General features: G+C 46.5%; 1 protein-coding gene across 8 annotated transcripts in view; it reads right to left on the bottom strand.

The window, feature by feature from the left end:
* The window catches only part of RWDD3 (RWD domain containing 3), a 36,546-nt gene extending 10,091 nt beyond the window's left edge, over positions 1-26,455 (bottom strand). For 3 of the 8 annotated variants that reach the window (XM_084851852.1, XM_084851851.1, XM_084851847.1), the window contains exon 1: positions 26,300-26,455. In XM_084851852.1, coding sequence (XP_084707978.1) covers positions 26,300-26,384 — 85 coding nt within the window. In that variant the 5' untranslated portion in view covers positions 26,385-26,455. Of the gene's footprint in view, positions 1-2,189; positions 2,366-8,344; positions 8,461-19,078; positions 20,656-23,070; positions 23,170-25,647 lie in introns of those variants that run through there. The other 5 variants (XM_084851850.1, XM_084851853.1, XM_084851854.1 and 2 more) reach the window with 5 other exon arrangements.
* Between the last annotated feature and the right edge of the window lie 672 nt (positions 26,456-27,127).

Below are 27,127 nucleotides of genomic sequence, written 5' to 3'. Positions count from 1 at the left end.
CTATTTCGTGATTGAGAGATAGAGTCATAGAGTCATAGCAACATACTGACATGGAGGTTATTATTTATTTTATTTATTGCATTTATATCCCGCCTTTTTTCCTCTTGCAAGGAACCCAAGGCGGCTTACATTATCCTCCTCCTCTCCACTTTATCCTCACAACAACAACCCTGTGAGGTGGGTTGGGCTGAGAGTGTGTGACTGGCCCAAAGTCACCCAGTGAGCTTCCATGGCTGAGTGGGGACTAGAACCCGGATCTCCCAGCTCCCAGTCCAACACTCTTGCCACTACACCACACTGGCTCTCCGTTATGTGTATTGGTGGAAGACTTGCACAATGGTGTGATAATGAGATAGCGACTTAGCGTGTGCCTGCTACAGCGGTAGCCTTAGGGGTGCCTCCTAATGTGGTAGCCTGCTATTTAGAGGGAAAGGGGGAAAATGGGTGGAATTGGGCATACATCCGGGAAGTCTACTCAGAAGCAACTCCCATTGGGGTCAATGAGGCTTGTTCCCAAGATTGCCATTAAGGGGAGTAGAGCCTGGAGGGGGGGAGCATCTCTGATTGGCTCAGCAGCCCCTGCCAGTCTGATGACGTTCACTTCCAATCCCCCCACCCCAACCGGAAGTATGTTTCTGTCAGCAAAGGGGGAGAGGGAGGGGAGACTCAGCAGGAGGAAGAGGCGGGAACACATATGAAGCAATCAGACCCAACCCAGGCTCCACCCAGCCATCAAGAAACCAATTCAATTAGAGCTCAGTGGAAACAGCACAGAGCCCCAGGCTACAGCGATGATAAGCCGGGACTTTAAGCACTGTGGAAACTGGAAAAGCCACAGATGCGATTGGGGAAACAAAGCAAAAAAGTTGCAAGCCAAGTGAAGCCGATAGTATGGAAACACACCCCAGGAAAGAGAGCAGCAGCAGCCTGCCCTTCCCCAGTTACCAGACAGCAGCAGCTCTATAACCAAAAGTCAGTAACTGAAGCCTACAGTTCCTTCTGATTTGTGAACTGCACAGCTACAGACAGGTTTTAAGAAGTAATCTACCTTTATGGAACATACCACTATTTGATTCCCTTTTTATTGTTCATCTACTTACTTTAAATCATTCATTCCTTTGGATGCTTGTTTTGCTCCCCCCCTCCCTGCCACGTCCCTTCTCTGTTAAATAAATTCTAATTATTGTTTTATAAGCTGCTCACTGTTTTTTCTCCACCTGCTTCCAGGAAACAGGGGTTACAGTTGGAGGCTGATTGTAACTGTATAGCACTGTATTGCTAAAACTAAGAGCCAAGAAGACCACCGTTGAAATCTTGCCTCAGTCACTAGGTGGCCACTCACTAGGTGGGCCACTCCATCTGCAACGTAAGCATATTAGTCCTGCTTTACCGGGTTGTTGGAAGAATTACTGTGACGATGTATGTGAAATGCTTTGAACACTTGGAATGCGCTATATAAATGCTGAGTTTCATTACTGTCACAACAAATTAAACACATAATCCAACTTCCTCCAACCTGGTGCCCTCCAGATGTGTTGGACTGCAACTCCCATCATTCCCAGTCAGGGAATGATGGGAGTTGTGGTGCAACACATCTGGAGGGCACCAGGTTGGGGAAGGCTTATATAATGAAAGGCAATGAAAAAGAGTACCACGGTACATGATTTGTATTATCTTCTGATGGCAAAAAATACTGTTTTCTGGTGGTAGAACTATAACAATGCATTCGCTAAAATAAAAGGGGGAAAGGTCCTCATCTGCTCCTACTAAAGCAGGTAAAAATCAGGGTGTGAGATGAAAGGGTGCTCTTTTTCAGATCTTCGCTGCCTCATCTCTTTGATGTGCTCCAACCACTTCACCCCATTTCTTCAAAAAGTTGCTAAAATGTCAGGTTGATTCATTCTACAGGGGTTGGAGAGACAGATTGGAACAGTGCAACAGAGCAGTCCCAAATTTCAGATGACTTCTTTTGAAGTAGCTCGTCTTTCCTCTACCTCCCAAGTTTTGCTCTCCCTTCATATGATTGACAATGGAATTATGTCTGATCCTCCCCACCCCCACCATCTCATTGCCGCCACGGCTTCGCGACCTTCAATGCCCTCTGTAAAACAACAGACAAAGCCTCTTTAATGAGCAGTGTAAGCTGAAATGGTTCAGACAACCTTGAGTACTACCCTTATAAAACGTACCAGCACACAATAGCACTGAAGAGACAGTCCACTGGTCTTCAATCACTATAGCCAGTTTAGTCTGGGGCATCTGACTCCTCAAGAGAGATTGGGTCAACTAACCAGTCAAATATTTACGGCATTTATCAGAAGCATGAAAACCTTCAGTTATCATCAGATAAAACAAATTAGTGAACCTATTGTGAAACAACGGAAATTGCTTTTGAAAAACAAATTGTAATGGATTATTGCAACCTTTAAACAATGTTAGGCAAGGTTTCTGCAAATGTGAACAATTCACTGAACAGCTCTTCTTTTTGTCTTTTATCCTAAAACACCAGGGTCAATGTGCAGTTACATGTATGTCCCAGCCGTGGGCTGCTAAGGTTTGAAGTTGCCGTGGAAGTGATAAGCCAGATCCAGGTTTACTTACAAGGAGACTTTATTGAGTACTTACAGCACATGGGCATACCCAATGGTTGGATCAGACAGCTTCTCTGAACCCAGAGCCAAGGGGTACAATGGGTTTTATACCATACATCTTAGCAGTGAGGCAGCACAACAGAAGCAAGCGTTAATTAGCGTTCATCTGCAACTTTCCCAGCATAGACTAACAGTGCTTGTTCAGAAGGAAAACAATCAGAACTTTCCCAGCACAGACACCTGTAGCTTAGCATAAACAGAGCTTCACTTCTCAGGCGCATCCTAGGTCCTGATAAGATTCAGAGCTCGTTAGCATGGTATGTGCTGAGTGAGACGGTGATATCAACCTTTGACTCATCTTACCAGCCAAGAGGCCCTCCAGCAAGAGAATTGCAGCCCATGAACCAAAGCTGAGAGCATTATGGATCTCTAGGCCCCTCTAAAACTACTGGTCACTTGGTTACAGGCCTGGGGCCATTACATTACAAAATAAATGTTTAAATAAAATTAAAACAGAAATAATATGCAACTATTTGTTAAGGCCAGTTTTGAAAGGTAGCTGTGCTAAATAAGCAGCAGGCCAGTTTTTCAAGCAGAAGCAGCAGCACCCTGGAACAAAATGGAGTTCTAGGCAGTAACCTTTGCTTGGTTCCTGTTCCTCTCAGGAGATGCTTGCAGTTATAACCAGTAGCAGTTAGTAGAAAAAGCTATACTAGATGCTTCTAGATTTACAGGTGCCTGCGGCAGGTCTAGGAAGCAAGGGGACCTCACTCCTTCCCTTGCTTACAAATGACACCCATACTTCAATCAAAATGATAAGCTGCCACCTTCCTCGCAGCATTCTCAGCCTCATACAATATTTGACAAACATTGAGTTCGATCCAGGGTTAGTCATACAGCAGACCCACTGAAATCAATGGGACTTGTTAGTCATAATTCTAATGGTTCTGCTCTAACTATGACCAAGTCTGGATCCAATCCTGTGAGTGGAACATTTGCTTGAGCTTTTTCATCCGCAATGCAAAACTGGTACACCACCTTTGTGTCTTGGGTTTGCTTTGGTTTTTGTTTTGTTTTCCCCTTGTACATTTCGAAGTTATATTTACATTTCAGGCTGAACATGATAACAGCCTGACTCTGAAGGTGGCGGATTACAACAGCTCTTCCTAACTTGACTACCAGTAATAGCACCTTCTATTTGCTTGACTCTATCACAAGAGGTGCAATCTGAAATAGAGAGCAGCAAATTACCATTCTGTTGACATTTATTGTGCTAATAAGTTGGAACCCAGCACATTCTCACTCATTCCCCCAGCTGCATGCTTATCATCCGTAAATTTAGTGCTGGCACACTTCAGATTGTTTCCTGCGTTTGGTGTCAGCTAGAAAGGGCTCCTCTTCCCCACACTTGCCAGCTTTCTGTGTCACACATTCATTTTGCAATTCTGAGAGTTACCTACAGGAATCCGAGTTCTGATTAACAAATATATATTTTAGGGCAAGATAGCTGAGCAAACTGGAGAGGAGGAGAGAGTAGATTAACAAGTAAATTAAGTCATTCTATCTGCAGCACTAATCTTTGGGACCAGGCAACTAAAGTAAAACAGGCCTGTGTTAATTAGCTTATTTAAATTCATACACACATAATTTTCAATAAAGGATCGTCTGAATTTTCAGCATGTCAGTTTTAAGCCTTAAAAAACTCCTATTTTTATATACTGTGAGTGAAGGGAAACGGCAATTCTTTACTCACCAGTGAATTTCTGTTCTCTCCGAGTGAAGGAGGCCAGTCAGTACGCGGAGAGTCCCGCCTCTGGGACTGAGAAGGCAGTCTCCAAAAGGAACTTCCGGAGGAGGTAGGGCCTCCCCCATGCTTGGCAGTTGAGTCTTCCAGGTCGTTGAAACTCCTTGGAAGCCCTCTCTCCTGACCGTCTTCGATTGTGACCCTTGATGACCAGGCTGAGGAAGCAGCAGTGGTGAAGCCTGTCTAGCCTAGGAGTCGTCTAGAAGAAGGACGGCCCAGCCGGGCCTGGCTGGCTTCCTTCACTCAGAGAGAACAGAAACTCACCAGTCAGTAAAGAATTTCCGTTTCTCCTACCAAGTGCAGGAGGCCAGTCAGATGTGCCAAAGCAGTTTATCCCTGGTTGGGCCAACAAACCCTTAGGCCAGCCCCCTGCTAGGGCTGTAGAACCCCCTGGAGAACCCTCCTGCCGAAGGCGCCCTCTGCAGAGGCAAAAAGGTTGATTTTGTAGTGATGTGTAAACGTATGCACAGACGACCATGTGGTTGCCCTGCAGATCTCCTCAAGCAGAACCCTACCCCAGACAGCTGCTGATGTGGCCATCCCCCGAACTGAGTGGGCCAGTATTCCCTCCAGGGCTGTTAGAACACTGGAGGTATAGGCCAGTGCGATGCACTCGCGAAGCCAGCATGCTAGAGAAGCTACTGTCACCTTCTTGCCCAAGGAGGATGGTCTGAAGGACACAAATAGGGTGCTGTGTTGCCTGTGGGGCCTGGTTCTATCCAGATAGAATTTGAGGGCCTGCCTGGCATCCAGGGTATGCCACTCCCTTTCCTGGGGGTTGGAAGGGTGAGGGCAAAAGGATGGGATGACCAGTTCCTGGGCTCTGTTAAAGTCAGAGTTGACCTTGAGGATGAAGGTTGGGTCCAGGAGGAGGACCCTGCCCCTGTGAAAAATACAAGGCTCCTTTTCCACCGAAAGAGCCCCCCAGTTCCAAGACCCTCCTGGTGGACGTGATGGCCAAAAGGAATATCGTCCTGAGGGACAACACCTTAAGGGTGGCAGCCCCTAGGGGTTCGAATGGGGCTCTGGACAGTGCCTTGAGCATGAGGTTGAGGCTCCACGTAGGGAACCTTCTCACTGGGAAAGGGCTGATCAGTGAGGCTGCCCTCAGGAACCTCTTGATGTGGGAGTCAGAACCTCCCTCCTAGCTCCCCTAAGATCATAAGGCAGAAACCTGTCTCCTTAGGGTACTGGTCGCCACCTACATGTAAGTGGCTGAGGACTCGAAGCCCCTACGGAAGGCTGCCTCAGCCCTTCGATCGTGCTGGTCTGAGGGAAGCTCATCCTGCTCTGAGGTCAGGAGGGCCTTGGAGTTGAGAGCTGCGATGAGTTTGTCTACTCTTGGGGTGACCAGATCCTGCATGGCATCCTCTAGCAGGCGATAGAACGTCTCACAGTGGCGATGGAGTGTCCTAGATCTGGTTGGCTTAGGCCACTCCTTGTGTAGAGTCTCTTCCAGGTTTAGTGGAAGTGGCACATATGGGTGAGGGGGCGATGGGAAGGCCGCCACTGCCCCTGCCCTCTTTGGCCGTCCCTGATGGGGTAATGTGCCTTTTTCCTGGTCTGTAAGCGCCAGGATGTTAAGGCATTTGGAGATTACTCTGGGGAATTCCTCTGAGGGGAAAAGATGGCCCTGCTGGAGTTTTTCTTTGGGCTTGTCTGCCTCCGAGGCATCTCCTCAGATTCTGATGAGCTTGATCTGGGGGAAGGGGATCTGGAGCTTTGGGAATCAGAGAGGTAGGTCATGGATAAGGAAGGGGCTCTGGCCCTTCGGCTCCCTTCTCCACGTCCCCTTGCCTTCTTTCTCTCGGTGGACGGAGATGAGGATTTGGTGCACTTCCTCCCAGAGGTGCCCCTACTTGAGGTGGATCGGGACCTGCCCGAGGCCTCCCTCCTCCTCCCCCTCTGCCTGCTTTTCCTGGAGTTGGAGTAGGGGGTGGGGGTGCAACTGCACCTCCATTTGGAGTGCAATCTGCTGCACTGGATGTCCATGGAGCTGTAGCTGGATGAGCACGAGCAAGTGCGTTGTTTGCGATGGGCCCTTTCCCTGGATGTGCTCCTGTGGGAGCGCTCTCAGTGTCTCGTCTACTCCTGGGGGGAGGCCTTGTGTCTGATTTGGCGAATGGCCTCCTCCAGTAAATCCAGAATGGATCTTTCCCTTTCCCGGATTTGTGGTGGGGTTTGGCCCTCGGGGTTGGGCCTACAGCTGAGCTCCAGGCCCCCTGCCCTTTCATCCAGAGGCTGCTGCGATGGGGAAGGGGGGGCTCAGGTCCTCCATTTCCCGCCCCTTCTGAGGCTCCAAATGGAGGCATGGGCCCGAGGGGTTTCCCCTGGATTTCCCACCCTTTCAGTCCCTTCTCCGAGTGGGAGGGGGAAACAGGGGGGGCGTGAGTGGCCTTGCCACCGCCTGACTCACCCTCTCTGGGCCACTCCTGTACCTTGGAGGGGGGGCAATGGAAGCCACCGCCGACCCTCGCAGGTTCCGCCACCTGGTGAGGTCTCACTCTGCCACGCCCGTGCTGGTCATTGGTGGGGAGGGGGCTGATAGCAGCATCTGCCTCGACCCGTGGCTGAGATTCCCTCCATTTTGCAACGGCCGAGCCGGAGTCTTGTTGGGCCTTCCCCGGCGCCTGTGCGGCGGTAGGTAAAAAGACCTTGGGGGGGTCCTGGATCCTTCTCCCCACTGCAAGCCAGTCCTCTATATGCCAGAGGAGCGGTCACCTCCCCTGCATCACGACTGCAAGCCACTCCTCTCTTCTTTGTCTTCTTTTTTCTTTCTTCCTTTTGGGGGGGGGGGTTTGCTCTCGTGCACAAGAGCTAGGAGAAGCTGCCAGGAAGTAAAACTGGCAAGCATGGGGGTAGCCCCACCTCCTCCGGAAGTTCCTTTTGGAGACTGTCTTCTCAATCCCAGAGGCAGGACTCTCCTTGTACTGACTGGCCTCCTGTGCTCGGTAGGAGAAAGATCATTCTTTCCTCTCCCAAAGCCACCAGTCCTCAAGAAATCTACTCTACTACAGCTCCCAAGGGCTATACATGTATTGTCAGGGTCATGTAAGCCCGGAAGCAGGCATCCATGAGCATATCTCTAGCTGGATGGGAATCATGCCCACAAATGGGTGTTGCGTACACACTCCCCAGCCCAAGTCAACCGGCAGGGCTGCGCACATGGACAGTGCACCAACAAAATGTGATGGATTTTGACTTTTTAAAAAAGGACTAGGTATACGTAGCCCCAGCTGCTTTGCTTGTATTCTGCTGGATCAGAGTCAAGCTGTAGGAATCTTTAACATAACCAACCAAAACTCATCTGGCAAAAGATATCAAAGCCAAACACATACCAGACAACTATAAGTGTGAGGTATAATAAACTTTGCTTTCTAATAACACTCAAGAAGTATGTGTTCCTACTTCTGTACATATTTCATAATCTGTGCAGGAACGGAACAAAAGAAAACATTTTACTTTTTAGAAGTGAGACAAGGCAGGCAACCTCTTTGACAGATCCAAGAAACACATTTTAGGCGCCTGGGTGAACAGGCTTCTGGGATTTTCCCAGCCCTTGAACATGGGTGAGTACTGTTCCAACTAATTTGCTTTTTGACAGAAAGTGCTTTCATAAATTATTCACATCTAATTGAGATGCTACAAAGACACTCTTGGGATCAGTGTCTACAAAAGTAGATTTTTTTTGCAAAACAGAAACATGTATCATAATTGCACATTTGAAGTATTTGGGGGCACATAAGATTTTCCACTTTATGCTGGAAATATAATGTCCTGCCTGCACATCCAAAGTGCAATCCCATTAAGTATACGAAAGTCCCACTAATTCCAGTTGCCCTCAATTGCACGGTACACAAGATTACTGTCCTAATATTCTAGGATTACATCCAATGTTGAGTGAGTGGACTTGCACTCATGCAAATGGAACTTTCCTTTACTTTCCTACCTGTTACAGCCCTCTGCATGTCCGCAAAATCTTCCCGGAGGGCTGCAGCGGAGGGGGAGAATCTGCTTGCTGGCTGTCACCATTCCGGTGACGGAGAGGCACAATTGGATGTTTACCTTTTTTAAAAAAAAAAACTTATTTTGAAAGTTTTTTAAGACATTTAAGATTTTAATATTACTAATATAGGGCTGTCACCTGATTAAGAATATCTTACGGCACAATCCTATGCATGTTTAGACAGAAAATAGTCTATAACTCCCAGAATGCGCCAGTCAGCCATGCTGGCTGGGGCATGCTGGGAGTTGTAGGACTTCTTTCTGTCTAAACATAAGAACCTAAGAATATAAGAGCCAATCTAAATCAGACCAAGGGTTCATCTAGTCCAGCATTCTTTTCACACAGTGGCCAACTAACTGTCGGCCAGGAAACCACAAGCAGGACACAAGCACAACAGCACCCTCCCACCCATGTTCCCCAGCAACTGGTGTGCACATGCATATTGCCTCTGATACTGGAGGAAGCACATAACATGCATAAGACTGCACTCTTAATTGATCAGATGAGATCTAATTGATTAATAAATGAATCAAATCTGCATAAATTTACATATAATTATACTCATAGATCACTACCCCTTCATGGATCACTGCCTTGTTGTGGCGAAGGGGCCTGCATAACTCAGTGAAGCCATAAGCTATGCCATGCAGGGCCACCCAGGACAGACAGGTCATGGTGGAGAGTTCTGACAAAATGTGGTCCACTGGAGAAGGAAATGGCAGCCCACTCCAGTATTCTTGCCAAGAAAACCCCATGGAACGTATCACAAGGCTAAAAGATATGATGCCGGAAGATGAGACCCTGAAGTCGGAAGGTGTCCAATATACTACTGGGGAAGAGCAGAGGGAATTCCCAAGTAGTGCCAGAAAGAGTGAAGCGGCTGGGTCAAAGCCGAAAGGACACTCAACTGTGGATGCCTCTGGTGGTGAAAAGAAAGTCCAATGCTGTAAAGAACTATATTGTTTAGGAACCTGGAATGTAAGATCAATGAATCAAGGTAAGCTGGAGGTGGTCAAACATGAGATGGCAAGATTGAACATCAACATCTTGGGAATCAGCAAACTAAAATGGGCAAGCATGGGCGAATTTAATTCAGGTGACCATTATATCTACTACTGTGGGCAAGAATCCCTTAGAAGAAATGGAGTAGCACTCATAGTCAACAAAAGGGTGGAAAAAGCAGTACTGGGGTACAATCTCAAAAACAATAGAATGATCTCAGTACGAATCTAAGGCAAACCATTCAACATCACAGTAATTCAAGTCTATGCCCCAACCACTGATGCTGAAGAAGCTGAGGTTGATCGGTTCTATGAAGACCTACCACACCTTCGAGAACTAACACCAAAAAAAGATGTCCTCTTCATCATAGGGGATTGGAATGCCAAACTAGGAAGTCAAGAAATAACCAGGATAACAGGCAAGCATGGCCTTGGTGTACAAAATGAAGCAGGACAAAGGCTAATAGAGTTTTGCCAAGAGAACACGCTGATCATAGCAAACACTCTTTTCCAAAAGCACAAGAGACGACTCTACACATGGACATCACCATATGGTCAATATCGAAATCAGATTGATTATGTCCTTTGCAGCCAAAGATGGAGAAGCTCTATACAGTCAGTCAAAACAAGACCTGGAGCTGACTGTGGCTCAGATCATGAGCTTCTTATTGCAAAATTTCGGCTTAAATTGAAGAACGTCGGGAAAACCACTAAACCATTCAGGTATGACCTAAATCATATCCCTTATGGATATACAGTGGAGGTGATGAATAGATTTAAGGGATCAGACCTGATAGACAGAGTGCCTGAGGAACTATGGACGGAGGTCCGTAACATTGTTCAGGAGGCAGCAACTCAATCCATCCCAAAGAAAAACAAATGCAAGAAAGCAAAGTGGCTGTCTGATGAGGCTTTACAAGTAGCTGAGGAAAGAAGGGAAGCGAAAAGCAAGAGAGAAAGGGGAAGATATATCCAACTGAATGCAGAGTTCCAGAGAATAGCAAGGAGAGACAAGACCTTCTTAAATGAACAATGCAAAGAAATCGAAGAAAACAATAGAATGGGAAAGACTAGAGATCTCTTCAAGAAAATCGGAGATATCAAGGGAACATTTTGTGCAAAGACGGGCATGATAAAGGACAAAGAAGGCAGGGACCTAACAGAAGCAGATGAGATTAAGAAGAGGTGGCAAGAATACACAGAAGAACTATACAGGAAAGATCTGAATGTCCCTGATAGCCATGATAGTGCGCTCACTGAACGTGAGCCGGACATCCTCGAGAGTGAAGTCAAGTGGGCCTTAGGAAGCATTACTAACAACAAAGCTAGAAGAGATGACTGTATTCCAGCCGAGCTATTTAAGATCCTAAAAGATGATACTGTTAAAGTGCTGCACTCAATATGCCAACAAATTTGGAACACTCAACAATGGCCACAAGACTGGAAAAGGTCAGTTTATATTCCAGTTCCAAAGAAGGGCAATGCCAAAGCGTGTTCAAACTACTGTACAATTGTGCTCATTTCACATGCCAGCAAGGTTATGCCCAAAATCGTACAAGCTAGGCTTCAGCAGTATGTGAACTGAGAACTACCGGAGATACAACCGGGGTTTGGAAGAGGCAGAGGAACTAGAGATCAAATCGCCAGCATTCGCTGGATCATGGAGAAAGCAAGAGAATTCCAGAAAAACGTCTATTTCTGCTTCATTGACTACGCTAAAGCCTTTGTGTGTATCACAACAAACTGTGGCAAATTCTTCAAGAGATGACAGTACCAGACCACCTTACCTGTCTCCTGAGAAACCTGTACGAGGGTCAAGAAGCAACAGTAAGAACCAGACATGGAACAACCGATTGGTTCAAAATTGGGAAAGGAGTATGACAAGGCTGTATACTGTCGCCCTGCTTATTTAATTTATATGCAGAGTACATCATGAGAAACACCAGGTTGGATGAATCACAGGTCGGAATTAAGATTGCCAGGAGAATTATCAACAACCTCAGATACGCAGACGATACCACCCTAATGGCAGAAAGCGAAGAGGATCTAAAGAGCCTCTTGTTGAGGGTGAAAGTGGAGAGTGCAAAAGCTGGTTTGAAACTCAACATTAAAAAAACGAAGATCATGGCATCTGGCCCCATCACTTCCTGGCATATAGAAGGGGAAGAAATGGAAGCAGTGACAGATTTTACTTTCTTGGGCTCCACGATCACCACAGACGGTGACTGTAGCCATGAAATTAAAAGACGCTTGCTCCTTGGGAGGAAAGCTATGGCAAAGCTAGACAGCATAGTAAGAAGCAGAGATATCACCTTGCCGACAAAGGTCCGTCTAATCAAAGCTATGGTTTTCCCAGTAGCAACGTATGGCTGTGAGAGCTGGACTATAAGGAAGGCTGAGTGCCAAAGAATTGATGCTTTCGAACTGTGGTGCTGGAGAAGACTCTTATGAGTCCCCTGGACTGCAAGGAGGTCAAATCAGTCCATCCTAAAGGAAATCAACCCTGACTGCTCCTTGGAAGGACAGATACTGAAGCTGAAGCTCAAATATTTTGGCCACCTAATGCGAAGAGAAAAGTCACTGGAAAAGACCCTGATGCTGCGAAAGATTGAAGGCAAAAAGAGAAGGGGACGGCAGAGGATGAGATGGCTAGATAGCATCACTGATGCAATGAATATGGACTTGAGCACGCTTCGGGAGAGAGCGGAGGACAGGAAGGCCTGCTGTGCTATGGTCCATGGGGTCATGAAGAGTCGGACACGACTGAACGACTGAACGACAACAATACTTTTGAAGATAGAGGCATTGTTCCCTTTTTTCTTGGTGCTGAATAAATAAGTTGCAGCAGATGCCATCTTAGGACAGGCATTCCCTCCTGTTTGAGAGTGAAGGAGGAACATGTCTTCTAAGACTATGCGCACTATTTGCAGTTTTTATAAGTAGAAGGATGCTACAACATTAGAGTCTTGACTGACCATCTGAGATATATAAGTATAAAACTTAAAACTGTATGTATCAGCTGCAAATTTGCCTGCCATAAATAGGCAAAGGAACTTATTTCTATGTGAATATACTATTGATCCATCGAACTTCTTAGAGCATGGTCTGAGGGCACATGATGCAACCCACCTTGCTGAAGCTAAGCAGGTTTGGGTCTAGTCAATCCGTGGATGGGAGACCGCCTGGAGACCCCATATATACTGCCTTGAGTAATATCAGGGAAGAAAGTCGGGATATAAATGTTCTAAATAATAAACAAATAAAAACCATTTGTCTTGACAAATGTGTGAGTATAAATATATTTGTCTTCTGGGTGTTGTTGTTTTTTAAAGACATGCAGAGTCCTTCCAGACAGCTGCTACCTCCCAGTTCTGGCAGGGAAAACCGAAAAACAAATTCACAAGAGGTACCAGATTGAACTAAGGTTTGTTTTTACCAGTGGTGCTTAGGCCACCTGTACTGATTCTGCATAGGGACATTCTCTATATGATTAGCAGCTGCCTCAGGTGAACAGATTGGCAACAGCTACCGAACAATGAGGAAATACTTTTTTCACACTACTCATAATTAGCTTATGGAGCTTGTTGTCTAACTATGGCCACTAGCATAGATGGCTTTTTAAAGCCACTTTCTCTCATAATACTAGCACCCAGGGTCATCCTATGAAGCTGATTGGTGGGAGATTCAGGGCAGATAAAAGGAAGGACTTCTTCACACAGTGCATAGTTAAATTATGGAATTCGCTACCTCAAGACATAGTGATGGCCACCAATTTGGATGGCTTTAAAAGGGGGTTAGGCAAATTCATGGAGAAGAAGGCTATCAATGGCTACTAGTCCTGATGGCTATGTGCTGCCTCCAGTACCAGAGGAGGTGGACCTGTGTACACCAGTTGCTGGGGAACATGGGCAGAAGGGTGCTGTTGCACTCGTGTCTTGCTTGTGGGTTTCTGGTCAACAACTGGCTGACCACTGTGTGAACAGAATGCGGGCCTAAATGGACCCTTGGTCTGATCCAGCATGGTTTTGCTTACATTATTAAAGTATTAGACAAATTCATGGAGGATAGATCTGCCTATGGCTATTAGCTCTGGCTAGCTAGTAGCCCAAAGATCAACCACAATGGATAGAAGATGTGTACCTTTGATAATCAAATAGTGGTAAAATTTTATTTATTCATTCATTTCATGTCATTTCTATACCGCCCAATAGCCAAAGCTCTTGAAGGCTTGTGAGCTTTTGAATTTCTGGAGTCATCTGGCTGTCCACTATGGAAGACAAAATGCCGGACTAAACAGACCTCTAGTTTGATCCATTACATCACAATGGGGAAGAAACCCGTAACTGTTGTTAAACGCATAGAAGCCTTGCCAGAAAAAAATGTGGCAACCCCAAGTATTTCGTTTGTGGGCTATTTAACCCTTCACCAGCCTTCCTCACCCTGGTGCCGCCCGGATGTCTTCAACTGCAGTGTAAAATGGAGTAAGGTGTTATGAAGTAGCCCCCTTTTAGTGAGCAGTACTGACTCCATTTTGAGACACAGCCAAAAATCCAGGCGTCCTCATCCCCAGCGTCAGCAAAGGTGGGGGGAAAGCACAAGAATGGGGTTGAGAGCAACTTGCAAGACTAGATCAAGCAATTCATTTTCTAATGGACTGCTTAAAATGCATTCCCCAAAGGCAAAGGTGGGAGTAAAAATTCAGCAAAACATGAATGTGCTGGATAGAAAGAGTGGTATCTGGTGAGTTACCTACTCAACTATGTGCAATATGCTCCCATTGTTGAACTCCAGCCTTGACACCTGTCTTTAAGACAGTCATTAACATGCAAACTTATCTTTTGTTAAAAGAGTAAGAGATAGTAAGTAGGACTTTTGTTTCTGGCAAGTACAGCCATCATCCCCAAGCACCATCTTTTGTTATATGGGATGGAAGGTCAATTCAGACTTTCTCTGATAGCGAGCACCACCATTTCCAGCGCCTATGAGCAGTGTCTGGCTTATCAGAGTTGTGATGTCACCGCCTTTCTCTGAACTGTATAAGAAGCCTCAGGTTGGCGCAGTCCAGAGTCCCCTCTTCCCAGAGGTAGGGGCCATGCTGCTGAAACCACTAGGTGCCTCATCCCTCCAGGGATATGGTGCCACACTGCAGCTGAAATCACTCAGAGTCTCTCTTCCCAGAGGATGGCTCCATGCTGAAATCAGTGAAATCGCTAAGCTCCTTGCTTGCCAGAGCAAGGTGCCAACAGTGGGTGCTTTGCCTCCCCAGAAGGTCTCTGCTTTCCTTCCTCTTCACCTGAATAGGAAGGTGTTCCTATGAACATAGGAAGAATTGCAAACACGCACTAGTTCCTGTCTGCAGGAAAGGGCTTAAAGCCAAGGAAAGGTATATTGCTTTTGGAGGTTCTTAGTACAAATTGTAGCCTCCACCCCTGCTTTCCCGTGTGTGTGTGTGTGTGTGTGTGTGTGTGTGTGTGTGTGTAGGCCTCAAACTTCAGGAAGACAGTCTTGAAAACTACTTTTAGGCCTGGAGCTCAGCTTCACCAAGAATGCCGCTAATTTCCCCACCAAAGCATAACTTGGTGAAGACTGGAGCATCCCCTATTGGTCTTTAAGTGTTAAATCCATTTGCTCAGCTAATCCCCCCAAAACTAGCTTGTGTATTTAAATCTCTGTAAACCTCAATAAATGTGCCATTCTGGCATTATCCTCTCCAACCGTGTCTGAGCGTGGATCTCTTTGGGTGGGAATCACCTTCTTAACTATAGACGCTCTACCGCCAATGTTTAAAGATTCCTTATAAGCGGGTGTGCGACTCTCGTTAGAACATGTGCAAGAGCACATCACATAACAGGGGGAAGCCAAGTCAACATGGAAGCCAAGTGTGTGTATCTCCAGCTCCATACTGTACAGCAGGCTCTCCCCCAGTCTTCCCCAACAAGGTGACCTCCAGATGTGTTGGACTGGAACTGGGAATTATGCAGTTGTAGACCAACACATTTGGAGGGAATAAGATCAGGAAAGTCTGCCCTAACCTGTTCACACATTTTATGAACATGAGTACATAATGTGCCGTTTTCTCCCTAGGAACATCCCGCTTAGTGAAGTCCCAGAGTTCTTAGTTTCATAGAATCACAGAATAGTAGGGTTAGAAGGGGCCTATAAGGCCATCGAGTCCAAACCCCTGCTCAATGCAAGAATCTTAAGTCAGAGCAACCCTAAAAGATGGCTGTCCAGCTTCATCTTGAATGCCTCCAGTGTGGGAGAGCCCATTTTCGCGTTCTATGCTGGGAAAAGAGCGCATACTCCTGTCCCTGCCTCACTTTACCTTCCACTGTGAACAGGAGAAGAACAGGGCTAGCAATCACATCATTTCTTTTTCAAAATTATGGGGAGAGGAGCTGTAAGCCTTCCCTCCCCAGCCACCATCTCTGTAAACATCACCCACCCGCCCCCACTTGCACAGCAATTAGCATTAGGGGAGAAAACCAAACTGACGCCAACAGGGCGGGGTGTTGCTAATGCTAACTGCTGTGTGGGGGCAGCAATTTCTACTGAGATTGCAGCTGGGCAAAAAAGGTTTAACCTCCTCTTCCTAGGCGCTGCAGTGCCAATGACAATCCCATCCAGACAAGCCTGGTCCTTAATTTTGAAAACAAAACAATGATCTGATTGCTAATCATGGCATTAGCATCGCAGTTAGTTACACCCTAACAGGGCAATCCTATACATATCTACTCAGCACTAAGCCCCATTGAGTTCAATGGGATCTACTCCCAGGTAAGTGCAAGAGGACTGCAGCCAAACTGTGTTCGTTAAACTGAGGTTATTGTTTGCATCAATGTAGACAAATCCAGTGTGGGAAGAAGTTAAGGGTTATATCACCATAATAAACATGAATAAACCTACCCAACAGCAAAGAGAAAAGTGGGGAGGGGGGGTTAAACTGAGACAGAACTTATTCTTAGACAACAGAACATGCATCTTGGATTTCCTGAGATTCCTTTTAGCAAGTCAAGCAAATTCTGACTAGTGTCACTTATTTGCCCATCAAAATTTGCTGCCTACATCTGGAGAAGGTATTAAAAAAAAAAAAACCTGTGACAGGGAATTGACACCTATTAGAATCTGCTCAGTGTCAAAAAGTGCCAATGGTAAAGATGTAGGACTTTTAAAAACTGTCAGAAAAAAGGAGCCCAACTGAATTTGCTACTGCTAATACAAATGCAAAGAGAATAAAATTAGTTACTTCGGATAACTGTTGTGTAAATGTATAACGCTGAAGCATATGTCATAATAAGTTACACACCAGTGGTTTTCAAGTTGTCTGCCTTCAGGGGAACCTTTTCCTACATGGACTTTTCTCCTCAGGGACCTGTATGTTACTTCCCTGCCTCCACTGCATCCTCCAGTAGCCGTCCACCAGAGCTTTGGTAAAAGGTTAATTACAACTAACCCTGGAAGGGATGCATTCGGAGGCCTGCTGTGATAAATTCACTAAGCACTTTGAGGATAAAATCACTCCTATTCACTCTAACGCTGACATCACTTAGACAGCAGTTTCTATGAAAGCATCCCGAGCGCTACCTGGTCGAGTTGTATAAACACAGGGATTGCTGTGCTGGATCAGACCAAAGGCCACAATTCTGTTCCCACAGCGGCCAACCAGATGCCTTTGAGAAGCACACAAGCAGGAGTACAACAGCTGGTTCATCAGCTGTGGCCATTTCTGGACATGGATAGTCCAGCCATAGAGATCCATGCTCTGTTAACCTCCCCTTTGGATTCAGTGGAGGCTGGTGGCTCCAGTTTCGGTGGGGCTGTGAATCCAGTCTGGTTTCATTCAGAACCAGCCAGAACTCTAAAGGAGCTATCCAAGGTACTGAGCCTATTTCCAGGACAGGGTTCAGCACCTTGGCTAGATCCTTTAGAGTTCTGGATGGTTCTGATAGAAACCCAAAAATGGATTAAGAGCCCCACCAGAATTGGAGCCACCAGCCTCCACTGGTTGGATTACTGTAATGTGTAACACATGGGGATGCCCTTGATGACAACTAGAAGCTTCCATTACTGCAAAATTCATCTGCCAGAAGTTCAACTGGGGCAGCTTTGCTCACATCACCCCAATATTCCAAATTATGCCCTGAGTGCAGTGAGTGGCTTTTTGTAAGCAAGCCTTCCCAGGGGTAATTTCCTTGTTATGGAATGCCCTTCCCAGAGGGGTCTGGCTGGTGTCTACCCAAATGTCCTTGTGGCACCAGGCAAATACCTTTTTTTCTTCTTGCAGGCTTTAAAACCTGTCACATTTATATCTTAAAGTGGCTTTATCTGTGAAAAACTGCTGGTTTTAAACAGTTGGGGGGGCTATTTTTGCTATTGATCTTAGTTATGTGGATTCTATTGGATTTTTATTTGGGCTTTATCTGTACTTATGTAAGTCACCCTGAAAATAATTTCTTATAGGGCGATTAATAAACTGAATAAATAAACAATAAAAGAAATGCACTTGTTACCTATTTGTTCCCAGGTTCCATTCAAGGTATAGGTATTTATCCTTAAAGCCCTCAATAGCTTGGGATCCAAATACCTGAATACCTCTTCCCATACTGGCTTGCCCATTTCTTATATCTTCCACTGGAACCCTACTCCAAGCATTTTCCTTATTAGAATTATACTATGTAATCACAATGGGAGAGATTTCTCTTCTACTTTTGGGATTTAATGGCAGATCAAAGCCAAAAGAGGCCTCATGATCACCACCTACTGGAAACTGGAAAAACCCACAACTAATTCCTACAAGCGAGCATAAATTCCAGTAACTTTAACAAACCTCGATAAAGTTTTGAGGACCTTCTACGGGTGTCTCTGCACTAAGGGAAAATCTCGCAGCCCTACCAGAGCGTTTTGCTTCGGTTTCTGTGGCATGATTAGGACTGGCTCCTTTAGATGACGAACATGATGTGGAATTGAAAACGCCCTTTCTCAGCAGCCTTGCCAGGGCTTTCTATAGTTTTCAATGGAACCGCGCCATCTAGTGGCGGAATTATCACGGTACACCAGAACTACACACTGCAGAAATGGCGGGTTCTCTTTATATTCCAGTTTATGTCCAGTCTTTTTTAAGGCGGGATAACTGGGAAAACCCTTGGGAGATGTCCTGGAGGTTTACAACGTCGTATAAAGGGCCGGCAAGCTTCTGTGAGTGGCCAATCACAAACGCATGATAAATGCCTCGTGCAGAAATGGCCTAAGATTCTCTAGTTGGAGAACAGACTCCAAAGAAAAGCCTGCAAACCCCAGCTCTGTAGCTCAGTAAAAAGAAAACCTCGCTCTACACTATGTATAAGACAATCCCAGAGAAAATGATCTATAGTTTCATCTACTCTACAGACCTCACAAAGAGCAGAATCAGATCTTCTCAAAACATACAGACTGCTACGTAAAGTACAATGTCCGCTCAAGATCTGAATTGTAGCAACCTGCGGAGTCTGACCATATTGGTTAAAAAGTCATCCAAAGCTGGAAAGAAAGAAAAAATTATCCTCCCAACAAGCCCATTCTCCCAGCGTTTTTGCCAGTCCTGTTTGACATCCCCTCCCATTCCACATACAACAGCTAAATGGACTGGCAGCTGGATCTTTCTTCAACGCTGGCAATGGGACAGCATCTTCCACCACACCTGAAGGCAGCAGGCTAGCTTAGGGGGCGCAGGGCAGGCTGCGTGGCCCACAGCTCTCTCCTCCAGCATCTTGCTGCCACCTCCCAACATCTGCTTCACTCTGCCTAATGGTAGAGCCAGTCCTGGATGAGGACAAAGAAAGTCTGATATCAGTTGCATCATGCCCTAATGCTTCTTTGGCTGCTTGATCTGCCATTTCATTACCACTAATACCCACATGAGCAGGGACCCAGACAAACCCAACCCAAAGCCCCAAATGATACATTTTGAAGTTTAGAAGCCATATCTCATTTACTAAAGGAGATGTACTCCCTATATCCCTGTGTTGGGATAATAAACCTGATAAAGAACCAAATAATTACTGCCCGCTCCAGTCTAACGTCCCTAACCCATTCTACTGCCAGCATAATAGCTGTTAATTCAGCTGTCCTTATAGAAATCCATTCAAATATACAACATTTTTTCCACACCTCAAATTCAGGGACACAGAATGCAGCAGCCATCCTCCCATCTTGAACACTTTTAGACCCATCTGTATAGATCTTATAGTGACTGGCTCAATGTAAAGACAAATATTCCAGAACTGCATTTTTTAGGTAAACACTGCCTATACAAGGCTTCATTGCACAACTCACATCCGCAACTGCAGGCAGCCCCAACAAGGAAAACAAAAGATCTACAGAATGCCTAACAGGAAGCCTGTTTTGCAACAAATGGGCATCCAACCAAGATGAAAGGTAGCCCATGAGGGACCCGCCAACAACACATCTCTGTTGATCACTAAATTCCCAGCAGGTATCATAAAGAGGGTTCCCCTACATTCCTCAACCTAATCCCAAAGTGAGATGTCAAGAAACAATTGACACAGATCTTGGGGCCATTCACCAACTACACACTGCAAGGCATTGCAAGGAATAGTGACAAAGGCTCCACATAGGGCTTTAGTCTGTATAGCATCTATCTTCTGCATAACAAGTTAAAACCAGAGGCATACCATGACAACCATAGTCTGAAGGTGTCAAGGTATGACAACACCCAACATATACATGATAGTACATCAACAAAGTACTTCTATCTGCCCTCCAAGTACAACTTGAAATGCTCCTAAGCAAATTCAACCTAAGCTTATACCTGTTAAGGACATATTGAATACGCTGCTTCCATGTTAACATAGCATCAAAAAATATACCCAAGAACTTGACATTTCAAACCAACTGAATCTGCTTTTCATAAAGAAATAAAACAATATTCCCAGAGAACCAGCATCAAGTAAAAACCATTCCTACCGTTTTAGCCAATGAGAAACAAAAACCTCAGGACACACCCCATGTTTCTAGTTTACACAAGGTCTCATTTACCTTCCTCTCTACCATTCTACATCATATAACAATCCCTTCCACACCATGCTATATGCCTTCTCAGTATCGAAGAACACAGCAACTAAATAGTTGTTCAAAGAAAAACTCTTCCGAAGACCAGCCTCCAACGCAAACTGTGATCAAGAGTACCCCATCCTCTACGAAATCCACTTTGCACAGCCACAAAAAGCTGATGCCTCTCCAAAAGAATAACTAGTCATTCAACATACATTCCATAAGTTTACAAATGCAAGTTGGTAATTCAATTGGCCTATAGGAAGAAGGAGCGGATAAAAGTTTCCCAGATTTTCCTGTGGGGATAAAAACAGCGCGTTTCCAGGATTCAGGCAAAACACCTGACCTCATATAAGATTGTATAGATCTAGTAGTAAACATAAGCACTCATTAGGCAATTGCTTTAACACTGCATAACTCACTCCATCCTCACCAGGAGAAGTATCCTTAGCAACCCAAAGCTTTCTCCAACTCCCACATAGTAAAATATACATTAAAAGCATCTTTTATCTCCCGAACTCCAATCTTCTAACAAAGCACCATGCAAAGAAGAAACTAGCTCAAAATTATCTAAAACCTTCTGTCCGGTTCTCTTTATTACTGACCCTTTGAAATACATCCGCCAATATCTTGGCTTTATCCGTACTGGCAGTGCAGGTATTACCACCAACAGATACCAAAACCAATATTCACTCCGACAAGAATGTACCCCATTCATCTTCCAGAATTGTCTATACACCAATGTAATTGGCATATCTGACTTGGATTCTGCTGGATGCTCTGACTTGGATTCCTGCATTGAGCAGGGGGTTGGACTCGATGGCATTGTAGGCCCCTTCCAACCCTACTATTCTATGATTCTATATCAACAGTAACTTTCCCACAGAACTCCCTCCTCCTTTTAGCATTTCAAACCACTTTTTTTTAAACAACAGCCCTACAGCACTTCTACTCTGTCAAATTCTCCCCTTCCAAGGTACACCAAACTTTCTGGAGTGCTTTCTCAGTGGTGGCACCTCAGCTTTAGAATGGTCTCCCTAAAGAGGCACACCTGGCAACTACTTTACAATCCTTTCAGAACCAGGTTTATTTAATTTGTATAATCCCTCAGTCTGCCTCATAATGTTTATGTGCTGTCTTTTATTACAGTTGTCTGGTGTTAGTACTTACTGTTATTGTATTCGGTTTAAAATAACATATTATTTACATATACTGCCTGGAATCTGATTTGATGAAGGGTAGAATTAACAGTTTTTAAAGAGATAAAGTGTGGGGCACTCCTCTGTGCACGAAAGGCACTGACGAATACAGCTGCATCTAGTTGTTGCCCCATGGAAACAGAGAATGTGCCCTAGAAAAAGGGGAGAGCAGACTTCAAGCTTGCAGGATCTATCTGGATTTTGAAGCAGAACTTCAAGATCCAACAACTGGCGCCTGGTGCAAAAGACATACACGTAGGGCACAATCCTATGGCTGCTAGACAGTGACTAGATGGCCATAGGATTGTTCAACACCTCCTCCTCGCCTCCTCCCTTGCCGCCTCATAGGCGGTGCAGTTCATGCCCACCTCATACGAGGCAGTTTGCCCCGGGCTCCACGTTCGGAACAGCAGTGCAGAGCGGGGCAAAAGGGGGTTTCCTGGGGGCAGGGAGCGCGGAAGTGCTGGTATGATGCTTCCTATGTGTCATCTAGCCTCCCGCCTGCACCGGTTTGAAGTCCCACAGTTAGACAGCCGAAATCGGCCATCTAGCCACAAATGCAGGGTGGCCGGAGCACAGAGGAAAGGTTCCCCTCCGCGCTCCACCTGCCCTGCATTGGACAGGTGGTCGCCTCCGAGTTTGGAGGCGGCCACCTATCCCCATAGGATTGCTCCCTTAGAATTAAAGAATTCTGAGCTCAGGAATATGTCTTGAGTTGAGTACCCAAACTGAATGGATCTCTCAGTCCTTCCACACACAAAAATCCAACCTTTCATTCCAGCAGTATAATTTATGGTAGGTGGGAGAAGTAATTTGTTGCTGCTCTTGCTAAATAGCTGGGAGTCAGATATCCTTGCCAATCTACAGCAAATCACCCAGAGGTCTACCTGTAGATCCAGATGTACCATCTTCCCACTCCTGCCTTAGAATATACCAAACACTCTCCTGCGACTGCACCCTGGAAGTGAATGGGCAAGCTGCTTTTTCAGGGAAATATGTCTGCCCTTACTGGTCAGACTGCCATGAGGAACCCAGGATAGGCTTCAGAAAAAGCCACTGTTTTCTTGAATACAAGTCTGAAAACCAGTGTACTAAATAAACCAAGCTTTGACAGAAAAGCACATTTATAACATGGCAATCTGGAGATGCTAAAAGTGTTTCTGCTGTGTAGCAGATGCATATTTAATGGGCATTAGTGATGTTTAGCAGTCCGACAGTAAACTCTTGCAGAGCAGCCTTGGGGTCTTCAGAGGCTACTGGCAACAACGGAGAATGTTTGGTTCAGCTTGCCAGCAGGTGTTGACAGATAGGCCGGGTATGAGGGCAATGCTGACAAGAGGAGAGGGAGCTAAATGGGAACATTTTGCATGTTTACACACATTTCAGCTATGAGGAAGAAAAACAAATAAGTAAAACTTACATTGTTTATCCCCATGCTAGGGATACAGAAAAGAGCCGGAAAGAAAACACATCCAGTAGGAAACTGGGATTTCCCCCTGCTTGACATAAAAGGAACAAGCTACAGAGAGAGAAGGGAAGCAAAAACAGGATGGGTTGGGGAGAGGTATCCTCGAAACAAGCAGGTTGGTTACTTTCTTGATAAAAGGCAAAGCCACTCTAGACTAGCACAACTACCCAACAACTCCTGGACGATCACTTGTGTACAAGAAAGTATCCATAAAGTCATATATGGGCAGGCTTGTGGGTATATGTTTTGTTTTTAAGGTGGGCATCAGCCAGTGCCGTTTACTGTACAATCAGCCTGACTCATTCCTGGAATTTTACAGGGGGTCTGGACAATGTCATCTTCCATTTGTAGCCCTCCCGTGTTGTGTTGACACTCTTCCCATCTTTTTTCTTACCATATAAAATCCGTTAGGGAAGGAAAAGCAGAATAGCTAAGATCATCCTCAAGGTCCTTCTCTTCCCACCAAAGGCAGTGAGGTGGGTGGCAACCAGGAGGAAGGCCTTTTCTGCTGTGGCCCCTCGGCTGTGGAATGAGCTCCCTAGAGAGCTTCGCCAGGTGCCTATGCTGTTCTCCTTCTGGCGCCAGGTCAGGACCTTCTTATTCTCCCAGTATTTTAGCATTTAAGGGAGCAATCCTGTGGCCGCTAGACGGCCATAGGATATGCTGTTTTCCGGGAACAGACCTCGGAGCTCATGCTCCAAGGTCGGTTCCCAGAAAACTGACCTCCCCAAATATCCACACTGCCTTGGAGGCAGCGTGGAGGAGCCTCATCCTCCACGCTTGGAAGAGGAGCATGGAGTGGCTGAAAAGGGGCGGGGCTGGGGGCATTCCGGGGCAGGGAGAACGAATCTGCCTGTACGACACTTCCTATGTGTCATACATCAGCCTCCTCTCCCGCTCAGCACCCCCATGGTTCCCAAACCCATTTGGATGTCACACTAACACCCAAGCCTTCCTCACACCTGGAAAATGTTTTATCTGTTTCCAGACATATGAGAATCAGAGGTTAATACTTTACATTTTTAGGACTCAGCTATGGTTTTAAAAGAGATGCTCTAAGAGCAGACTTGTTCTCTGTCGCTCCCAAGGCCAGGTTTAGAACCAACAGGTAGAAATGCAGGGAAAGCAGATTTCAGCTAAACATTAGGAGAAACGTCCTAACCGTGACAGCTGTTCAGCAGTGGAACAGACTGCCTCGGGAGGTGGTGGGTTCCCCTTTGCTGGAAGTATTTAAGCAGAGACTGGATGGCCATCATACAGGGATGCTGTAGCTGCACCTTGCAATGCAGAGGCTGCATTGAGCAGAGGGTTGGACTAGATGATATCCAAGGATTCTTCCAACTCTATGATTCTATAAGAGGGCTCTATGGTTCCTGACATAGAAAGCCCATTCCTAGAACATCCCTGGAAGTAGAAAAACACTGGGAAGTGAAGCTTTGCAATGGGCATTCTTCCTTTTGTTTTTTTTTCCCGCGATGGCAGATGCTGAGGGTCTTGGAGTGACCTTTCTAGTTTTGGGGGGGGGGGTACCTGCAGCCTATGCTTTCTGTATCCTGTTCCAATATTAGCATGTGTGGAAGAATTTAAAGACACGACTCTCCAATTTCTCAAGGTCTGGTTTATTCCCAAAACGACAGAGCTGTGTGGTGGCCTCAAGCCTGGGCAAGAGAAGACACCTCATTGCCACATTCCATGAGGTTATATACTTTTCTTTACATTGCAGAAGTACATCTGCACATGCTCAGAGATTAAAACGACACAGCAACAGCATAAGCAAAGGAAGTAATTCAGTCTACACTAGCCATTTGTTGTAGACAAGCTTATCAGTAAAACAAACGCACATATTCTTAAGCAATCACTAAACTGGAATTTTCCAGTGTAGGGTACATCTTGACCTAAAAACAATTTGTTATCATTTCTACACACAAAACAACTCCCTCTACACTCTCTATGCAATTCTCGCTTGGCCTTCATTAGTTCACCATGCTTTGCACCGCTATTATCACACTCTGGTCTTGAGAGAGACCTTAGTTCCTAACACTATACACTTTCTGGTACTTTTCCACACTTCTCCACAAGCCTCTACTCCAGCTTTCCCCAGCCTGGTGCCCTCCACACTTGTTATGGGCCCTGGCTCAAATTAGATCATTACCTATATCCAAGTTTTTTGGGGGGGATGTTCTTTTCACTTTAGAAGATCAGTTGGGGGGAGTTTGAACTTTTAACTGTAAACACCTTGATGCAAGTGTTTTCTGGCAGTCTTCCCAACCCGGTGCCCTCCAGGTGTGATAGACTACATGTCCTATCATCTCCAGCCAGCATGGTCGATGGTCCTCCTACCTGGGGATAAGGGGAGTTGTAGCCCAACACATCTGAAGGGCACCAGGTTGGGGAAGGCTGGACGTATTTCTGGTTTCGGTTTTTTGGCAATGGCTGTATATTTGTTCCCCTAAAAATACATGAATTCAAGAACTTATGCCACGCATTGCAGCTGGATTTCTAAGTGAGAGGTACTCGATTTAACTTTACCTGGAAGTCATGCTCATGCCTTTCTCAGATGGAAGTAATTCCTGCTATCCATGGGTATCTACAAAACAGCTGTGTGCGGGGTTTTTTCTCAGCGGGGAGACAGTTACACCCTGCACACGTTTAACCATGCTCTTCCCTTTATAAGTGCTATACAAGTCCTAGTGTGGGGCAGGAGGGTAAAAAGTGAAGCACCACCATCTCCAAGTCACCAGGTACCCCGCTGACAGGAGGTTCAAGCGCCTCCTGCTTTCACATGTCGCAAACAGCTTCAGCATTCCTGTGACCAAAAAAAAGCACCGTGCTTTCTAAGGGAAAAACAAAGGAATAACTCAACGCGGAAAGCTCGTCCAAAGTAACTCTACTCTCATGGGTTCCAATCCGGATCCAGCTACAGCTTGCAGCTTATGCGGCCTTGGGCGAATCACACATGCCCCCCTCCCCCGCCGCCGCCCCGGCAGCCACCCAGTATCTCTCTCCTAGCCCCCGAAAGACTTGATGGGCTCCCCTGCTTTTCCGTTGGGCCTTTTCCCATTACAGGAAAGCAGGCGTGCTGCGCTCTGTTGACATCCGTCACTGTTAGGAAGGCCTCCTCCGCGGAACTCCGGGTAATGAAACAATAACCCAGCGGTCGCTCCGATTGCAAAGCAGTCACCTGACACTGCCAGCACTTCGCACTCATCCTTCCCGCAGTAAATAGCGGCAAGCGCAGAGAGCTCCTCCAGCGCCAGCTCCGACATGGCGCAGAAGCGACTCCGGCCCCGCCGCCCGAGCAAGAGGCCGCCGCGGCCCCGCTTCCCCTTCCGCCCGCAATGGAAAGCCGCGGCGGGATTGAAAAGCGGGACCGTGCGCGCAGGGGGGCGCTCCTCCGCCTTCGGCCGCGGACGAGGCGCCGCTTCTGCCGCCGCGGTGTTCGGTCGTTGCAGAGGCTTTCGCGGAGGGCTCGTTCCCGCGTGACGAGCCCAGCTCCCGCGCCGTGCAGGAAACTGCGCGCATAGCCGGCGCGGCGCATCGCGCGCGGTGACCGTGCGTGCGCCGCGGGGACGAGAGTGAAAGCCAGCAAATGGCGAAAAGTGGGTTGCTGTGCGTTCCGCTGGGTTTTACTGGGCTTCGAAGCTCCTGGATGGGCGCGAATCAGATGCTGTTCTGGAGCTCCCTAAGGCGTATGGGCCGCGGTGGCTTAGTGGTTAAGTCGCTGAACTTAAGGTCGGTAGGTCAGCAGTTTGAGACCCGAGTACCGCGTGACAGAGTGAGCTCCCGTCTTCAGTCCCAGCTCCTGCCAACCTAGCAGTTCGAAAGCAAGAAATTGCAAGTAGATGAATAGGTGCCGCCTCGGCGGGAAAGGTGACAGCGTTGCGTGCACCTGGGTGTTCGGTCATGCTGGCCACATGACCACGGAAGCGTCTTCGGACAGCGCTGGCTCTTCGGCTTAGAAACGGGGATGAGCACCGCACCCTAGAGTCAGGCACGACTGGTTGGAGAC

This window comes from Heloderma suspectum, chromosome 4 (assembly GCF_057233095.1).
Source record: "Heloderma suspectum isolate Gila_16-S chromosome 4, 16-S_ref, whole genome shotgun sequence".
NCBI lineage: Eukaryota > Metazoa > Chordata > Lepidosauria > Squamata > Helodermatidae > Heloderma > Heloderma suspectum.
This window is presented reverse-complemented; position numbering and strand designations above follow the sequence as displayed.